At 46.5% G+C, this 19,980-nt stretch overlaps 2 protein-coding genes across 2 annotated transcripts in view; both read left to right on the plus strand.

The window, feature by feature from the left end:
* SMURF1 (SMAD specific E3 ubiquitin protein ligase 1) overlaps positions 1-19,980 on the plus strand; it is a 303,336-nt gene that overhangs the window by 151,609 nt on the left and 131,747 nt on the right. The gene's annotated exons all lie outside the window — the stretch shown is intronic.
* LOC134410299 (E3 ubiquitin-protein ligase RNF216-like) overlaps positions 1-19,980 on the plus strand; it is a 31,733-nt gene that overhangs the window by 2,889 nt on the left and 8,864 nt on the right. Inside the window, 11 exon segments of the mRNA XM_063143491.1 lie at positions 236-312; positions 1,631-1,733; positions 2,532-2,696; positions 3,729-3,843; positions 5,110-5,249; positions 5,890-5,940; positions 6,773-6,910; positions 8,235-8,383; positions 9,116-9,194; positions 11,269-11,366; positions 17,689-17,911. Of these exon segments, the coding sequence (XP_062999561.1) occupies positions 236-312; positions 1,631-1,733; positions 2,532-2,696; positions 3,729-3,843; positions 5,110-5,249; positions 5,890-5,940; positions 6,773-6,910; positions 8,235-8,383; positions 9,116-9,194; positions 11,269-11,366; positions 17,689-17,911 (1,338 nt within the window).

Below are 19,980 nucleotides of genomic sequence, written 5' to 3' on the forward strand. Positions count from 1 at the left end.
TGGATTCTGAAGTGAATTGGAAGCCAATGAAGAGATTTCAGAAGTGGAGTTACATGGTCAGAGCGGCGAGCCAAGAAGATACTACAGTGAGGAGATTTTAATCTACAACTGTTGCCCTGTTTGCATTAAGAATCCCCCCCATCCCTGCTCTTGTCACTTTAAATGTGAATTTTGTGTGTGAACTGCTTGTTAATCCAAATGGTCTTTCTCTCCCATTTCACCCACCTAAATCCAGGAAGCAAGGTTTCCAGATGCAGCGACCGACTACATTGAAGAGCTAATCCAGAGCAAAAACTGCTGTGACTTAAACGTGTAAGTAGCCAAGGTGTTTGTGGCACAGTCATAATCCTATGGATGACACTTAAAAACGTACGACAACTAAGACTTAGTTTTGAATGTCTTATGCTGCTCTTCTAGTTGTGTTTTATATCATTTTAAAATTTCACCTTATAAACCACCTTGAGGACATTTAGTCTGAAATAGACACGCCTGTTGTAAATTTCACTTTCCTAATGGAGCAGGAATGGGATTCTTGCTCCTTTATTACCATGTTTCTTCGATTGTAAGACGCATACTAATTTCAGTACCACCAACAGAAAAAAGAAACCTAAGACACACCCGCGATTGTAAGATGCACCCCATTTTTAGAGATGTTTATATGGGGGGGAAAGTGCGTCTTAGAATTGAAGAAATATGGTAGCTCCAATATTAGCCCACTCTTTAGTTAGCATCTCTAGACCAGGGGCGGGGAACCTCTTTCAGCCCGGGGGTGAATTTGCAAAGGGTCTTGGGGGCTCCATTCCAGCAGTGGGTCTGGCCAGATGTAGTTCCTACCCACTTGGACATTTTTCCACCAAGCATGCAAATCACAGCTCATTCTACGCACAAGTAAGCCATAGAAACAGACTTTTAAAGCACAAGCCTTCTGTTTCTATCCCACTTCTTCACAGGACTAGTTTAAATACCTTGCTCTTTTAAATACCTTTCCATTTTAAGAGCAGGTTATTTAACGTTTAAATGCCCTTGAAATACCGTCTTATCTCTGGTCATTGGAGATAAGAGCGGGGTTTCCAGCACTCTGCTGAAGAAAGGGTGTTTGGCATTTTGCCTTGGTAGAAGAGGTTGCTTGCAAATCCTACCTTGAAGGAATGCCGCTCCTGAGATGGTGCCTACTTGAAACCCATGCATCTAAAAAATAGTGTTGATGTTTTTCCCTTCAGAAAAAATTGACTTATTTCTATGCAAAAGTATGCAGGTCTGATCAATTTTAAATACCTATGACTGATCAGTTAAGATTTCTTTTGTTGAGTAATGGTCCTAACTCACTCAATCTAAGCAGGATCTTTCAGTCAACCTTGGCAAATGTCTCATATAGCTTGCAGCCAGCTGATATCGTTCACTTGCCCCTCTAAACTCTTTTCCTTTCCTCTTCCTGATGCCACTACATCTTTTGCTTATGGTCCGACTCCCCCTTGCTCTTCCCTGTTGCACTGGGTCCTCTTATTTCTCTTTTACTTTCTGCATTAAAACGGTATCCATCTACCAAGGCTCGGTTGTTAATTCGCAGGGTGGAGGGATGTGCAGAAGATGGTCTTTCCCAAGTAACTGTCTGTCTTCCTTTGCTTTGCAGACTTTGTAATTTACTTCTGGAAAATCCAGATTATCCAAAGAAGGCAGGCAGGGTGGTTTTAAATCCAATTAGCAGCCTGCTCCCCAGCCCAGATAAGACAAAGGCAAGTGAGAAACACTCTTTCTTCTGCAAAATCAGTAATGTTTATTAAGGCTCGTTTTGCTTTAAGAGGCTCACGCTGTTACTCCTGGTGCATAGTGGTGGGCTGGGGGTGGTGAGGAGGGGAATCAGAGAGAGAAAATATGAATATGTTTGTGTTTATGATGTTTCCCAAGGGTCTGTCCGATGTTCCGGCCAAAAAAAGGTTCCCCTGTCTTTAGAAAGAGACATACATTTGAAAATATGAAAGGAGGCTGCTCTTCTAGCTTCATTCTCGTGTGTGCATTGGGTTTTCTGTTGAGGTTTGTAAGGGCAAGTTTGAAAGACTTTCCATGAAGCAGCATGAAATTGATTTAAATTACCAGGGCCAGATCTACACGTCGTTGCGAAGGTGCTTCCGTGCGCCTTTTTTAAAGATGTACCTAAAAGAAGCTCCTCTTTCTTTACTGTGTGTACTGTGAGCTAGGCAGCGGAAGAATCTCTACCCCATTCAAAGACGCTGTTCTGGCCGCTTGTGAAAACAGCTCTTCTGGAGTCAGTTAAAAACAAACAAACTCAACCCATGTAAAAACCAAAAATCAAAAACCAAGAGAATGTTCATATCACCCCTGGGTGTTGTTGTTTTTTTGTCTAAACAATCATTTTACACAGAACCTTCTTGTCCAGCTTTTGAGGTGCCTTGGGCCTCAACTCCTTGGCAGAAGAAGGGTGGAATAAAATTTTAATAAACGCAAAAAAAGTTCAAGGCTGGCCAAGTGCTCACTGACTCTTTCCTCTTCTCCCCACGCCTCTCCTTTTTCAGTTGCCAGAAGTGGACTACTTTGACTTCTCCAAACTTGATCCGCTTGACCAACGTTGCTTTAGCCAAGCAGCTGACCTCCTCATGGCAGACTTCAAAATGCTGAGCAGCCAGGACATCAAGTGGGCGCTGCGCCAATTCAAGGGTCACTATGCAATCACACGAAAGGTTTCTCCCTCTTGGTTCCTCTTTTTCTCAACAACAATATTGAGGAACAGAGCAAGAAATAAGATCCAAATAACTAGCAACTTTGTGATTAAAAATATCAAGAGTTAATAAAACATGCTAGTAGAAATGTAAACCTATTGCCTACAAAACAACTAATAGTAGTGAAAAACAACAAGGAGTCTTGTAGTAGTTTAAGGACGAACACGTTTATGCTGGCATAAGGTTTTGTGGACACCAGGTGTTGGGGAACATGGGTGGGAGGGTGCTGTTGCACTTGCATCCTCCTCCTGGGCTCCCTGTGGGCAGCTGGTTGGCCACTGTGTGAACAGAATGCTGGACTAGGTGGACCCTTGGACTGATCACATCAGGGCTCTTCTGATGTTCTTAATATCTTTGCATATCTCATCGATCTGCACTGGCTTTGTGGGAGCAACTGCTCCTCCACTTGCCTCATAATTCCAATCTCATTTGGAGAATTGCTACTTCGTGGCTGTAGGAGGGGCAGTCCAAGAAACTTTGCTGCTGGAGGCAAAGGACAAGATGGTGCCCACTTCCACTCCATGCACAAAAGCCAATTGGAATGGCAGATAAATCTGTCTTCAACACTGAGGATGAAGCATCCTCCAGTGCACCTGAAGGCAGCAGGCCAACTTGGAAGGTGCGGAGCTGGCTGCATGGCACACAGGTCTCTCTCCAACACCTTGCTGCCGCCTTCCAACATCTGCCGCCTGAGGCAAATGCTTTGCTTTGCTTAATGGTAGGGCCGGCCCTGGTGAGATCATGTTCTATTCTCATTCCAGTGCCTGAGTTGAATTAGAGCTCCTCGGTCCACAAATCCTTGCACTCATCATCTGTAGGTATGCAGACAACTGTGTGCAAAAGTCAATGTCTATAGAACTGGAATTGGTACCAGCTTGGGGTGGGGGAACCCAGAAAATAATGTGCAGCCTTGATCTCCATCACAGGCGTCTGCAGAAACCTCTGCCTGTATTCATGAATTTGTGTTCACTTGCTACCTTGCCTTTTTTTTAGGCCTTTTCTGATGCCATCAAAAATTGTCAGGAACTGTCTCCTCAAACCAGTGGAAAGCGAAAAAGAAAGAAAGAAATGGACCAGTATTGCTACATAGACTTCAAATTTGAACAAGGTAAGTAGGTGCCACTTGACCACTGGTTCTCTGTTGCCTTGCAGGGTGCTGATGGTGGCAAGCAATAAAACGCTAGATGGCCAGTGCCCCTAATGCACGGGTCATTGAATGCAAGTTTGCGTAATGTATATACAGATAGTGCCATCCTTCTTGGTACTGGGTTTGGGTGGCGCGGAGTGCGCCCATCCTTGATTTGTTTTGGAGCGTTTGTGGTTCTCTTTGAACATGGGCTCAGCCTTCCGTTTCCCACACCTGTAATTTGGGGATCACTTAATGGCCCTCCCTAACTAGAGCTTTCATTAAAGTGAAAACAACAGAATTAAATTTAATAGAGATAAATGCTAAGCTCTACATCTAGGAAATAGAAACCAAATGCACAGTTACAAGATGGGAGATACTTGGCTCAGCAATACTACAAACCAGAAGGATCTTGGAATTGTTGTAGATCACAAGCTGAATATGAGCCAACAGTGCGATATGGCTGCAAGAAAGGCAAATGCTATTTTGGGCTGCATTAATAGGAGTATAGCTTCCAAATCGTGTGAGGTACTCGTTCCTCTGTATTCGGCCCTGGTTAGGCCTCATCTAGAGTATTTTGTCCAGTTCTGGGCACCACACTTCAAGAAGGATGCAGACAAGCTGGAGCGTGTTCAGAGGAGGGCAACCAGGATGATCAGGGGTCTGGAAACAAAGCCCTATGAGGAGAGACTGAAAGAACTGGGCATGTTTAGTCTGGAGAAGAGAAGATTGAGGGGAGACATGATAGCACTCCTCAAATACTTGAAAGGTTGTCACACAGAGGAGGGCCAGGATCTCTTCTCGATCCTCCCAGAGTGCAGGACACGGAATAACGGGCTCAAGTTAAAGGAAGCCAGATTCCGGCTGGACATCAGGAAAAACTTCCTGACTATTAGAGCAGTACGACAATGGACCCAGATACCTAGGGAGGTCGTGGGCTCTCCCACACTAGAGGCCTTCAAGAGGCAGCTGGGCAAACACCTGTCAGGGATGCTTTAGGGTGGATTCCTGCATTGAGCAGAGGGTTGGACTCGATGGCCTTATAGGCCCCTTCCAACTCTACTATTCTATGATTCTATAGAACATACCAGAACAAATAGAGCTGGTATGGGGTTGGAATGGGGGCTAAACTTGCAAAGGGGACCGCTTTGCTGAGAGCCCTTGCACTCCTGCCATTGCTTCCTTATTCAAAGAAGGGTTGGTTTTCTTTAAATCATCTCTCTGACTTTCTTTCCATTTTCGCTTTAGGTGCTATGAAAATTGAGAAGCGCATGTTCTTCTTGGAGAACAAGCGACGGTACTGCAGCGGCTTTGACCAGCTCTCTCTCCTCCCTGCAGTGCAGCTGGAGCGGGAGTTCTACGAACAGAAGATTAAAGAGATGGCAGAGGCAAGTAGTGTCCTGGGCACACGTTCAGGGGCTCTTATAGCAGCTGAGACTCAGTGCATTGTGGGTCCTCCTCCTCTCTCACCCGCCCAGACTCTGATATCCTATAATATTTTCACCCCCATGCTTGATCTGGCAAGCACACTTGCTGAATGCCCACTGGCAGTTCTAGGGGGTGTTTCCTACTGTAAATGCCACAAAACATGGACAATAATCTTTTAAAACTCTTTCATTACACCCTGAACATCCATACAGGAATTAGGTTTGCCCTTAGCGGTTTCACCATCTAGGCCACCGTAGTATCACATAGTTTGAAAACATGTTCTGAACAGCCCTGGGGTCCTTTGGAAACTTGTTGGGGATTCCCGGGTGAGACAATCAACCATGGTGGGTGAGCACAGTTGACATTTAATCTAAAAAAAAACCTGAGCATGGCTGCCGTTGTTTGAGAGCTGATCATAGTGTGTACAACTTTACTGTCCAACCTTCCCTAACCTGGTGCCCTCCAGATCTGTTGGGCTGCAACTCCCATAATTCCCAGCTAGCATGGCGAACATCTGGAGGGCACCAGGTTGGGGAAGTCTGTTGTAGAAGACAGGAAGTGACGTCCATGGCCCTGAGTGTGTCTTGTCTCTTCTGTCAGCATGCAGATTTCCTTGTTGCCCTGCAGATGAACGAAGAGCAGTATCAAAAAGTAAGTAGCGCAGTGACACACAGACGCTTCCATGTCAAATGCATACTAGGCCCAAGAGTTGTAAAATTTCTGGAAATTTTGAAGCCATGGGGAAACAAATGAAAATAAGCAATACTTTTTGTTGTTGTTAGCACAAGTAACCCACTCCAGAACCACTGGAGAAAGGATCATTTGTACCTACTGTAAATTTCCATTCTCAGGGGTTCCGGGTTGGAGTTAGCCTTCCCACCCATGTCAAATAAATAAATAAATAAAAACTGAGAGAGAGAGAATCTGAACATGACAAGCAGAGGCAGAGGCATGCGCCAGTGGCCTCTGGTTTGTTCATTTATTTATTTATTTATTTATTTATTACATTTTTATACCGCCCAATAGCCGAAGCTCTCTGGGCGGTTCACAAAACCCGCTTAGAGTTTCTGAGTCCAGTGGGACCTCTGAATCTCTCCTTCCTTTAGTGGACTAATACTGTTGAATGGCTTTCTTGCATTTGTGTATATGCTTTTCCCAGGGGTTTTCTCCCAGGCTCTGGGCTTGGTCTGGGAGCTGAGAGGAAGCCCCTCTGCTTGGTGTCGTTTCTTGATGGAGCCCTGTCTGCCCACCATCAGGAGGAGGCGCTTTTGGTGAATGACGCAGCTATTGGTTGGAGCAGGTCACGTGGGTCTCTCCCGATCCACCCCCCTTCGCCAATTCAAATCTTCAAAACCCAGGCGATATGGCCTGGCACGGCTGCCTTGCTCACCTGCAGCCCCCAGACATGTGGCGTCACATTAGGGACACAGGGCTCCACGTTACGTTGTGAAGCGGGAGCTAATCTTTAGGAATTGGTTTTCAGGATGGCCAGATGATTGAGTGCCGCTGCTGCTATGGGGAGTTTGCATTTGAGGAGCTGACGCAGTGCACAGATGGACACTTGTTTTGCAAGGAGTGCCTAATAAAGTACGCTCAGGAGGCTGTCTTTGGCTCTGGAAAGGTAAGGACACCCTCCCCAGGAAATGCGACTGGAGACCCATATCTAGATCTTGGGGGGAAAGTACGCTCTCTGCAAAGTCTTTCTAGGTCACCAAACTTCCTCCTCTTTCGCACCTTCGGCTATGTGTTTCCTATTCTCTGACTTCTTTACTTCTGGTGTTTAGCCTGTCTCTTTCCATGTGGCTCTATGTACAGCCGTGTCCCTGCACATTTTGGGCCAAGTTTCTTGTCCTTGTCACAGGGTGGTGTGAGCTAGACAGACCTGACTGGATTGCCTCCATGGACTGATAGTGCTTGGAGCAGGGAACATTTTGCTTTGGCTCTGTAGAAACTACCACGTAATGTGTGTTCTGCCTCCTGTAAGAAAATTATCACCAGGCAACTATGCAGTGTTAGAAACTGGTTGTGGAACACAACACACATTTGCTTTTCCTTGTCTGTACAAACCTCTGTTCTTTCCTAAATCATTTTCTATTGAGTTTTTGTTTTGTTTTGCTGACTAGATGTTAAATGGTAGTTTCTATCTTAGGTCAGTACTTGCTTCTCTCTCATAGAATTGTAGAATAGTAGAGTTGGAAGGGGCCTATAAGGCCATCGAGTCCAAACCCCCTCTCAGTGCAGGAATCCACCCTAAAGCATCCCTGACAGATGGTTGTCCAGCTGCCTCTTGAAGGCCTCTAGTGTGAGAGAGCCCACAACCTCCCTAGGTAACTGGTTCCATTGTCATACTGCTCTAACAGTCAGGAAGTTTTTCCTGATGTCCAGCCGGAATCTGGCTTCCTGTAACTTGAGCCCATTATCCTGGGGCCTGCACTCTGGAATGATCGAGAAGAAATCCTGGCCCTCAGTGTGATGGTGCTCACATTCTAATGTGTGTGTGTGTGTTTTCCCTCTTAAACGTCTTTTGCTGAATCAAAAGAGCGTTGCACGCAAAGACATCCCTCATCCAAATTAACTTTGATTAGAAGGATGCTCCTAGTCCCTTATCAGCGTCATCCTTCTAATCAAAGTTATTTTGGATGAGGGATGTCTTTGTGGGAGTTTATGTGTACAGCACTGTTTTTATTGCACAGTATGGAGACCCAGTGTATGAGTTGTTCATATATGGACCTGTGAACAGGAATTCTTACCCATGTAGCCAGCCTTGTATTTACTAAGAGTAGCCCTGGGGAAATGTCTTGTCTCCCTAGTTTCCCTCCCTCTAAAAAAGGAAAGAAATGGAATTGGCTCTGCATGTTAGGATGTGAAAGATTAAAAACTAAATAATGCTCATTTTCTATAATTGATCTCTCTCTCTCTCTCTGTGTGTCTCCCCCTGTTTGTAGTCAGAGCTCAGCTGCATGAAAGGGAGTTGTACGTGCTCATTCCCAACCAGCGAGTTGGAGAAAGTGCTTTCCAAAAACATCCTTTGTAAATACTACGAGAGGAAAGCAGAGGAGGAGGTGGCTGCTGCTTGTGCAAATGAGTTAGTCAGGTAAGGGTAGCAATTTGGTCTGAATTGTGCAGGGATTCCCAGGCACACAATACATGACCACAAACCCTAACCTTTACAATGTAAAATAAACTGCCTTGTCTGCTTTGGCAGAAAAGCATGCTGTAAACATAGCAAATAAATCAAGCTAGATTATCAGGACAGAAGTGGGAGGAAGCCCCATATTTAATAAAGGAAATCCACTAAATATGGCAACTTAAACATTGGCCAAACTAACACTTTACAATCCTCCTCTCAAGGTAAATCACACATAGTATCATAGAATAGCAGAGTTGGAAGGGGCCTACAAGGCCATCGAGTCCAACCCCCTGCTCAATGCAAGAATCCACCCTTGGCAGGAGGGCTTGGAATCGCGATAAAATACTACCTTCAGCATTTTTATAATCTGGAACATAAGAAGAGCTCTACTTGACCAGACCAGCATCTGTCTAGTCTACTATTCTCCATCCTACAGCAGCCAACCAGATATTTCTGGGGAGTCCGCAAACAGGGCCTTACAGATAGTAGCCACATCCCACTACCGTACCCCAGCAAGTGGCATTCAGGGGCGTACTTGCCTTGGCCCATGGATGCTCCATATAGCGATCATGGCTAATAACCACTGATCAATCTCTCCTCCGTGATGTCGTCTAATCCCCTCTTAAGGTTCTCTAACTGACAAATACAGCAAGGGGCTGTTATGATGCCCTCAATCTGTTTCTTCTTGGTCCACAGGTGTCCCTTCTGCAACTTCACAGCTCTACTGGACAAAGATGTGAAGCGGTTCAGCTGTCCTAACCCACGTTGCAGGAAGGTAAGGAGTGGATTCCAGAATGAGACGCAACTGTGTTTGCATCTCCAGAATTCGAGGCAGTAAGGCTGTGTGCACCGGTTGCTGGGGAACATGGGTGGGAGGGTGCTGTTGCACCATGTCCTGCTTGTTCATCCCTGGCTGATGGCTGTTTGGCCACTGTGTGAACAGAGTGCTGGACTAGATGGTTTCATGGCACGTCTTATGTTCTTATGTAATTTTACATGGCTGCTGTAGTATCCTAAAGAGAAGTGAATGCTATTCCTGCATTGAGCAGGGGGTTGGACTCGATGGCCTTGTAGGCCCCTTCCAGCTCTGCTATTCTATGATTCTATTCTTGGCAGCTGTTGGACCAGATGTATGAACGGGCAATTTATATTTCTTCTGCCTGTTTGATGCATAGAAGCTCTCAGATCTTGTGAGGTTTTAAAGTGACTGGCTGGTCCAATAAAAGTGGTCGTGTCCCTTTCAAATACTGTGAGATTCACGATAATCTCTCCATATCCTTGGCACTCCATGAGATTCAGTGTACATATAATCCTCTTGGATTGCAGGGCGGTGGAAGCCAGCCCAGACAGCTTCCTGATTCATGTCAACACTTCTAGTTCCCCAAAGCACTAAAGAGGGTTGGCTCCCATCTTCCTTGGCTCCACAGCTGCCGAGGGCTCATTTCATCCTCTTAGCACCTTGATGCCGGGACAGTCATGTGGCCGCAGTGCCTCTCGATGGTATAGCAAGGGCGCCGGCTGTGACTGCCCATGGCCACTAGGCGGCAGTGCAAGCTGGCGAACGAATTCATCCGCTGAATATACATTTCATAAGAAGAAGGGAAAACCAACCACAGCGGTGGCCGTCATGCCTGTAAGAAACATTCCAAAATCCATGCAAGTGTAAAACCTTTATTAGGCCAATTAAACGATCAGGAAAAAATGTGCAGGCTTTTGAGGTCTCCAAAAGATGTTCCCCAAAGCAAGTTTGGGGTAGAGAGGGGGAATGGGGGGTGGGAAACAGACATTGGGCTTCTTCACATGAGCGAAATAAGGTGTACTCATGACGGGCCGTTCATGGAAGTTCGTGGGTCTTTTTGATGATGTCGGCGACCTCCTGCACAGTTCCCGTGCCTTCCCCCAGTAATTCTGTGTTTAAAAAACCCCGGTGATGTCCCGAGGTAGGGTGCATCTGCTATATGCTCCTCTGTGCATCTCCAAGTGCAACGCTAAGTGCCTCTGGCAGCCTTTCACCTTTTGGACCAGATCATTCATGGGCACAGCGATGGACTGGATGAGGACCAATAAATGGAGACTCAATCCAGACAAGACGAAGGTAGTGTTAGTGTGTGGTCCGTCTTCCCAGCTAAGTGATGTCCAGCCTGTTCCGCAGGGGGTTGCACTCCCCCTAAAGGATCAGGTTTGTAGTTTAGGGGTGCTCCTGGACCCAGAACTGTCACTTGAGGCACAGGTGGACTCAGTGGCATGAAACACCTTTTTTTCAGCTTAGGCTGATATACCAGCTATGTTCTTATCTGGACAAAGGTAGCCTAGCTACAGTTATCCATGCTCTGATAACCCCTTTGTCGGGTTTACTGCAACACATTATACATGGAACTGCCTTTGAAAATGGTCCAGAGGCAATGAGATTGTTAACGGGGACTGGCCAACATGATCATATTATGGCAGTACTGCTCTGGCTGCCGGTCCATGCCCAGACCCCATTCTAAATGCTGGTTTAACATTCAAAGCCCAACATGGCTTGGGACCAGGTTATCTGAAGGATCATCTCTTCCCATAAGTACCTGCCCAGATCCTAAGATCATCTTCAGCAATCCTTTTCTGTGAACCCCTACCAAAGGAAAGAAAGCAGGTGGCAACTAGGAAGAGGGCCTTTTCTGCTGTGGCACCCGAGTTGTGCAATGAGCTTCCTAACAAACCAGAGACTTGCTGCGGCACCATAATTTGAGTTCTGCATTCATTACATTATAGCCATGGTATTGATAATTTATTTGGTCTCCTTTAAAATAAATAAATAAATGTGTCTGTTGGATGTTCCTGCTGCTTCATATGGCTTTCTCATTCTCCAGGAAACCTGTAGAAAATGCGAAGCCCCGTGGAAGGAACACATGAACCTTACCTGTGAAGAGCTGGCTGAGAAGGATGACATAAAATATAGAACATCTATGTAAGTAACTTTTGGGTGTCGGGGGAGAGAGAGAAGCGGAAAATATATTTTCTGGGTTTTTAAAACTCAGACCAATAAATGCTGTGGGTTATCTACTGATTCTGTGTTCGTCCAGCATGCAGATTTGTGTGCTGATTTTGTACAGAGGAAGCTGCCTTATACTGAGGCTTGGTCCATCCAGCCCCATACTGCTAACGCCGACCGGTAGGGGCTCTCCGGGGTTTCCGGCAGGATCCTTTCCTCGCCCTCCCAGGACTTGAACCCGGGGCCTTCTGCGTGCAAAGCAGGGTCTTGTCAATAACAACTGGCTTGTTTACATGAGAGCCGGGAGATGACGGGGCGGATGATGCTAGGGTGGAAGCCCTTGGTCTCCCTCCTGGCCAGCTTTCAACTAGGGATGTCCGTCATTGTGAAGTCCAGTTCTCTTTTGGCTCGATGGAGTTCCACGGTGTGTACAACTCGCTTTCTGTCTGCAAGTCAAGCTGGGGACTGATTGGATGGTTTAGGTACTGGCAATAAGAGCTTGAACTAAAATATGCTGGGATTTTGGGATATTTTTTGCCTACACCTCCTTTCCTTTAGCTCTGCCCATGACTGGAATGCAGCCCCAGAGGGCTTCTATAAAATGGAATTTGAGCCTTGGGCCGAAAGAGCTGCACCATTTCTGCTTTACCCCACCGACTTTCCAAAACACAGAGGTCCGATGCTGCACGTGAAGGCCAGGAGGACTGAAGTAATACCTTGGTCTCCTTCCTGGCCAGCTTTCAACTAGGGATGTCCATCGCTGCGAAGTCCAGTTCTCTTTTGGCTCGATGGAGTTCTGCTGTGTGTACAACTCGCTTTCTGCCCGCAAGTAAAGCTGGGGGCTGATTGGATGGATTAGGTAGTGGCAATAAGAGCTTGAACTAAAATATGCTGGGATTTGGGGGGGTTTGCCTACACCTCCTTGCCTTCAGCTCTGCCCATGACTGGGGGTTGGACTCGATGGCCTTATAGGCCCTTTCCAACTTTACTATTCTATGATAGAATGCAGTCTTCTATAAAATGGAATTGAGGCCTTGGGCCGAAAGGGCTACACCACTCCTGCTTTACCCCACTGACATTCCAAAATTTATTTATTTATTTATTTATTACATTTTTATACCGCCCAATAGCCGAAGCTCTCTGGGTGGTTCACAAAAATTAAAACCATAATAAAACAACCAACAGGTTAAAAGCACAAATACAAAATACAGTGTAAAAAGCACAACCAGGATAAAACCACGCAGCAAAAATTGATATAAGATTAAAATACAGAGTTAAAACAGTAAAATGTTAAAATGAAGTGTTAAAATACTGAGTGAATAAAAAGGTCTTCAGCTGGCGACGAAAGGAGTACAGTGTAGGTGCCAGGAGGACCTCTCTGGGGAGCTCATTCCACAGCCGGGGTGCCACAGCGGAGAAAGCCCTCCTCCTAGTAGCCATCTGCCTCACTTCCTTTGGCAGGGGCTCACAGAGAAGGGCCCCTGTAGATGATCTTAAGGTCCGGGCAGGTACATATGGGAGGAGGTGTTCCTTCAGGTAGCCTGGCCCCAAACCGTTTAGGGCTTTGAATGTCAATACCAGCACTTTGAATCGGGCCCGGACCTGGACACTAAGGTCTGACGCTGCACGTGAAGGCCAGGAGAAAAGGGTCCCAGTGCCTGGGTGCAGTAGCAACAAAGGGCCTGTACTGGGTTCTCATCACGCAACTTCCAATGCCAGAGCAGGGCGGCCTCGGTTGCTGGCCAAAGAAAGCAGGCGAGCTCCTGCGTGAGAAGGCAGTCCTTCTGAATTGCACGGGGGGAGCAGAGGCTTTGCTACTGAGAACGCAACGTCTTCTTTTCATAGGCGCCATCCTGTGCCTTCCAACCACCCTGTTCCCTCCTGAAAGAAGGAGCAGTACACAGCCATGTCTTCTTTGTTTTTTTAAAATTGATTTTCTTTTTATATTGACAATCACCAGGAACCACAAAGCCGGTTACAAACATATTAAAAAAGAAAACCGCCATTGCACGGCAGCTAAAGCGGAGTATTGGGGCTAAGGGTGTAGAAGCCTCTACTTATACTCCCTGTGAAATAACAGTGTTTTAGCTTTACCATGAGGATGTGGAGGAAGGGGAGAGCTGATCTGGGTATCGTTTTAACAGAGCGTGTTTGCCTGGGGCAGCTGCTGCTCCGCAGCTGAAATCTTACTCTGTTGTAGACAATAAAACTTCCTGTTTGAGCCAAAGGAAGAGGAAACGCAGCTGGAGTTCAGGCCCGGTTTCCTGCTTTGCTTGGAGTTTCCTTTTGGGAGGATTGCGGGGGGAGGCGAACAGCACGAGAGAGAGAAACAGAGAGAAAGCGCATGACCAGTTGCACGCTGATCTCCTGCCTGCCCTCAGTGTGAGCAGGGTTGCCGAGAAGGGGTTTGAAATGGGGAGACTGTACCAAGAGATGCCAGGTTGTGTCTCGCTGGCAAATGGCCCTTACCAGTATGAAAGCTGCAGGGACCATATGAGACACCTTTATCAAGTCCGTGGGATTTTGAGTTACATATTAAGAAAACTACTATCAGTTTTGGCTGTTGCGCCAGCTGCGACCTTTTCTAGAGTTGGAAGACCTAAAGATGGTTGTGCACGCGCTGGTAACCTCAAGGCTTGACTTCTGCATTGCGCTGTACATAGGGCTACCTTTCTACCTAGTTCGGAAACTTCAACTAGTTCAAAATATGGCAGCCAGGTTGGTCACCAGTACATCTAGGGGTGAGCATATTACCCCAACATTAAAATCACGCCACTGGCTGCCAATTAGTTTCCGGGCAAAGTACAAAGTTTTGGTCATTACTTTTAAAGCCCTAAATGGTTTGGGTCCAAGTTACCTGCGGGATCGCCTTCTCCCATATAGTCCGCCCCGCACACTCAGGTCCTCTGGGGAGAACTTACTTCAGTCAGCTAAAACTAGGCTGACATCAGTTTCCAAGAGGACCTTTTCTTCTGTCGCCCCCGGATTGTGGAACGGCCTGCCGGAGGAGATTCGTAAAATTAACTCTCTGTGTAATTTTAAGGCAGCTTTTAAGACTAGCCTTTTCGGGCAGGCCTACCCAAATCAAGGTAAAATCAAGAATTTTTAAGATGTGTTGATTCCTGTACTAAAGTTGTTCCCCGCCTCAATCCAAAGGGAGAGGCGGGTAAGAAATAAATAGATGATGATGATGATGATGATGATGATGATGATGAAGAAGAAGAAGAAGAAGAAAGGCTTTAAAGATAATGCAGGGGGCGGTTAGGGAGGAAAACCTGTTTCTCTGTCAAAGGATAGTAATAGACCAAGGTGCACAAATCCAGGTGCCCATTAGCAAAATTTGGGCCTGATGACCGGCTCTCGATAGGCAACTGGCACCCTCCTGATGTTTTGGACTTCAACTCCCACAATCCTTTGCCAGTGGCTATGCTGGCTGGGACTGAGGGGAGTCCAAAACCACTGGAGGGCTCCAGGTTGCCTACCCCTGAATTAGGCTCTAGTGAAAAAAAGAACCCAGGCATCTCCAGGTAGGGCTGGGAAGAAGCCCTGCAGAGTCTCTGCCAGTCAGTTGAGAGGAAACTGAACTGAATGGGCCAGAAGGCAGCTTCCTACATGCCCAACTTCTGCCACAATAGATCTTTGAGACTTGCGTTGTTACAGACTTTTGTTGGTTTTTCATCTTAATACACTTCCCTCTTTCCAGCAGCCTCTATTTCTCTTCTGCCTTTTTCTCCCTCCACCAAGCCTGAGGAAGAGTTCTGTAGAACTCAAAAGCTAGCTCAGAGCTTCACAACTATTACTTGGTTCTAATAAAGGTGTCATACTCATTGTCCTGGTTCACACATAACACTAACCCATGGTTCATTTAACCGATGGTTTGTTGCCTTACCCATGGTTTGCCTTTTAGACAGTCAAACAAATGGTGCTTTATATTCTCAGTCCATGCATTGTTTGTTTCCCTCTCCTTCGCTTGCTCCATCCTTGTATTCCAAATGCCTTTGTGGTTCTGTAGAACTGGCATATAAAGTGGCTGGGTTTTTTTTTAACCCCTCTTCCCCACCGACTAAAACAACCTATGAACAACCCACAATTCTGGGTTCACACATGATGACAAACCATGGTTTAAACAAGCCATAGTTCACAATACAACAACAAAGTGGGGTTCTCTTTCAGGGTTGTTTGTGGTTGTGGCTGGGTTTGCCCAGGATTCAAGGGAGGCGAAACCCAGATATAAATGCAAAATCTAAATCTGCTTCCCTCAGAGAAAATAGTCTGCAATAGAAAGCGTGTGATGTAAACCCGAGATCGCTTGCAAGTATCCTTGGAATACTGTGCTGTGTTTTGGGAAGAAAAAAGAACACGAGATGTCGGTGTACAGCTGCATAAGTCACGCAGTTGTATAACTTTATGCAAAACCTGTAGCAATGGAGAGTGACTTAAAGGCTGTGTGCAACGCTTAAACCTGTGCAGGGAAAACTTTAAACTGGTGTCAGGCTCTGAACATTTAGTGTTTACAGACCAAAATAGCTGGAAGTCCTTTTGCAGCATCCCAGTAACCAAAGCAACCAGCACTGAATTTTTAAAAGCTGTCAAGCCACAGTGCTGAGTTTGTGTTTACTGCCTCTTTCACTGTCTCAGCTATATGTTTCCTGTAAGAATCCTTGTGGCCCTCTGACTCCAGGGGTTAAATTACTTCTGGGTTGAAGCTTAGCTGTGCCACCTCTTTGCTCTCTGGGAAACCAGCTCCAAAGCCTACAGAATGCTGGCCTACAATGAACTTTTTCGCTTAATTTGTCTCCAACTCATCAAAAGTTAATTCTAAGTAGATGGCAGCAAAGACATCCTTGGAAACGTTATTGACTTTCGGGGGGGCGGTTTGAAGAAGAGAGAAGGGATGCTTTCAGCCCCATTTCCTGGGAAGAGGATGCTTTGGGGGGCAGTGTGCTAGGGAGATGGTTGCTAAAGAATGGGGGTGGGTGCTCTGACAACAGTGGGGTTAGCATTTGGGGTCTAGCGTGGCTCAAGGCCCACAGACCAAAGAATGAGAGCGCCCACTGAAACAAAAGCTGATCAGATACATGAATAAGTATGTTGTTATAATTTGATGTGCAATGCGCAGGGATGCCACCCGGATGAAGAAATGTTTGCTGATGAATCCAGAGTTTGAATCAAGGAACAGTGCCATCCTATGCAGGTCGCCAATAGTCACCATCTGGAAGAGACTTTTCCCTCCTGTGAGAAAGTGATGGAGAAATGCCTCTTCTACGATAGTGCCTGCTAAATAATAATAATAATAATAATACTGTATGTATGCTGCCCCTGTTTAGTGATGTATTGGTTTTAAATGTTTTAATTAGTTGTATGATGTTGCAGTTGTGTTGTGCCCCGCCTCGATCTGGAGGGAGAGGTGGGTAACAAATTATTATTATTATTATTATTATTATTATTATTATTATTGTGTGTGTGTATGTAATTTATATAATATATCCAATTAATTAGGATGCTTCAAGTCATTTTGAATTTTGAATTGATCTTTAAGGTGTTGCAGCCCCTTGTCATACATTGAAATAAATACATTTCTGTAGTTTATTATTCAGTGGGTTCATTTCTCCAATTTAGTGGATGATCGTGGTGCCTTTGGTTGTTTGAGCGCCCCCCCACCCCCGCTCCGCTCCCACACTGCAACCCTCGCAGGGCTGCTGTGGGTTTTGCCATCCGCATGGCAGAAATCAGTGTGGGTCTAGGACACGGTTAGAGGATCGGTGGCTCTCCAGACGATGATGGGCACCAACTTCCATGTGCCCCAACCAGCATGGCCAGTGAGCAGGGAAGGTGGGAGTTGTAGTCCAACATCATCTGGATTGCTACAGGTTCTCCGCCATAGTCTCTGAGAAGCTGTCGCTGTCTGGGGGAGGAGGGAGTTGCCTTACACCAAGCCAGACCGTTCCTCCATCTAGCCAGTACCATTGACACGGATTGGCAGCAGCTCTGGAGGCAGGAATGTTTCCATGCCAGGGATTGAACCCAGAACCTTCTGCATGCAAAGCACATGCTTTTCCACCTAGCTAGAGCTCCTACTGTGTCCTCAGCAACTTCATGGGTGTCTTCATGGTAGTTTTAAATAACTCTCTGTTTCAGTTGGCAGCATCTGTCCAGGGTTCGAGGCTCAGGTTCTTCCCAGCCCTGCTGCTGCAGGTGCCTAGGACTGACGCTCTGCATGCAAATCAAGTGTCCTCAGCCGTTGAGCCCCAGGCAGGCGTCTCCGTCTTACTCTTTTCCCCCCGATTGCATGTTGCAGAGAAGAGAAGATGACGGCAGCCTGCATCAGGAAATGCCACAGGTGCGCGACCGGCTTGATCAAATCCGAAGGCTGCAACCGCATGACGTGTCGCTGCGGCGCCCAGATGTGCTACCTCTGCCGAGCCGCCGTGAAAGGATACGGCCACTTCTGCAAGCATCCCCAATCCCCGGGAACACCCTGCCAACATTGTAAAAAATGTTCCCTTTGGACAAACCCCACGGTAAGTGCCTCGGATGCCCCCCCACCCGCCGTTTGAGGGTGGAGCATGCTGGGTGCCTCCTATAATCAACGCACTGTCATATTGGGCTCTCTTGAGGGATGTTCAGGCGTGCTGTGCTGTTGGCTCCAAGTCTTAGCTTTTTGTGGAGATATACTGTATGTAAATTGGGACTGTCTGCCGATTTAAAGAATGCTTGATTCAGTGATCATTGAAACCAAAGTGACTGTTCATTTGTTGGGGAAAAAATGGCCCTATTTAACCTTTTCTTTTTCCTCTAATAATAATAATGTAAGTAACTTCAGAAAATAAGCGGTGTCCGAAGTAACTTCAGAAAATAAGCAGCGTCCTTCATATCTTTCAGTCCCGTCAGGTGAAACTAGCATTCACCCGCTAATTGATTAAAGCGGTGAGTGTATGAATGTTTCATCTGCAACGTGCTCTCTTCACCGTCGTTTGGGTGTCTGCCATTGAACTCCAGCACACTCTAGAGGATTCTGGGAGTGTTGTTAGGTGCGTGCTGTGTTCACACGGAGCACCGGCCGAGCCTCTTGGAAGCCACTGGTTTGTATCTAGAGGTGTCACTCAAGGACAGGCTACTCCTGACTTAGCCATAGAGCACTGTGTGGGACAAGCTGAGAAGACTTTTCCATAGCCCGCTAGAGTTTATACACTTCCGCAGGAGTGGACAGCACACAGTGTACAGGCAGTTCCTACGCCCTGGGCCCCTGCGTCTTCCCCTGCCACTGATGTGGCTGCTGAAATTGGGGCAGTTTTGCAGTGAAACAAGGCGCATGGGGGGGTGTACACCTTGTTTAGAAGCCACATTGTACTCCCAGGAGGCTTCTGGGAGGTTCGGAAGCGCGAATCAGCTTGTAATAAACTGAATGCACACCCCCTGCACGCTTCCTATCACTGCAGAATTGTCACAATTTTCCGCACAGTGCCAGCAAATGGAGTAGCAGTTTCTACAGCGGCATGATGAGCCCATTTGGTTCTGTAGGAGCCAGTACAGCACCCAGAGTACTTGTGTGCCAGAGCCCACGTCTTCCGTTTCGTCTCTCGTGCTGTGGTGCTGCACGTCACCGTCTCTCCCTTCCCTGCCTAAGAGTTTGTGGAAGAACACTAATGTATCTTGCCCTTCTGCTCACAGTTCTCTGGAACCAAGCCGGTATTGCCCTGCACGAACTGCATATCCCATGTGGTCTTCACGTATTGGTAGTTTGGGCAGCGGATAAAGCAGCAGGCCGCCTTGAGCACCTTTGTTTGGGTAGAAATGCAGGGGAACAAGTCAGATAAATAAGTGACTGGGCCAGATAGTGAGTTCAGAATTATTCCCAGTTTATCTAGGACAGCCTTCCTCAACCTGGTGCACTCAAGATGTGTTGGAATGCAGTCTCCATCATTCCCAGCAAAGGCTGATCGGTGCAGATTGCTATGACGGCTTTGTGAATTGCCTCTAGATGGAGGTCTGATGTTTACGGAGAGGCTTTAACAGGCCACATGCAACTTCTTTAACCAGGCCATATATAACTTAAGCCAGGCTCCTCCCCCTACTCTCAGTCCTTTAGTTCACAAGCCATTTGGTAGATCTCACTGATGACCAAGCTGCCAGTGCACATGTGTGTGTGTGTGCGTGCATGTGCTCTCTCTCTCTCTCTCCCACCCCCCTTCCAATAAATGATTTGTCATCCTCCCCCTTGGTTTCTTCCATCCCTGCACCCTTTTCTGCTGCCTTGAAAATACTTGGCTAAGGCACCCTCTGCCTGTTGTTACACAAATACTCCCTGGCTAAGATGGGAATGATTTTAAAGAAATAACAGCCTCATGAAACCATTTTAGAGCTGATTGAGAACGGCTTTGCCCACACATGCATGAAAAAGGAAGCGTTTTTACTATATATTCTGCATTACAGATGGAGAAACCGTCTCCTTTTACTCTTTTTAAATCCCTCCACCCTGGAATAATTAGCCAGTTTCTGTCTCACTCGATATATAGATGAGGTTGCAGCACCATACAAAAACCCTTATAAAAAATACTCTGCAATAGCATTTTTTTTTTTTTTGCATTAA

The sequence above is a fragment of the Elgaria multicarinata genome, chromosome 17 (assembly GCF_023053635.1).
Source record: "Elgaria multicarinata webbii isolate HBS135686 ecotype San Diego chromosome 17, rElgMul1.1.pri, whole genome shotgun sequence".
Classification (NCBI taxonomy): Eukaryota; Metazoa; Chordata; class Lepidosauria; order Squamata; family Anguidae; genus Elgaria; species Elgaria multicarinata.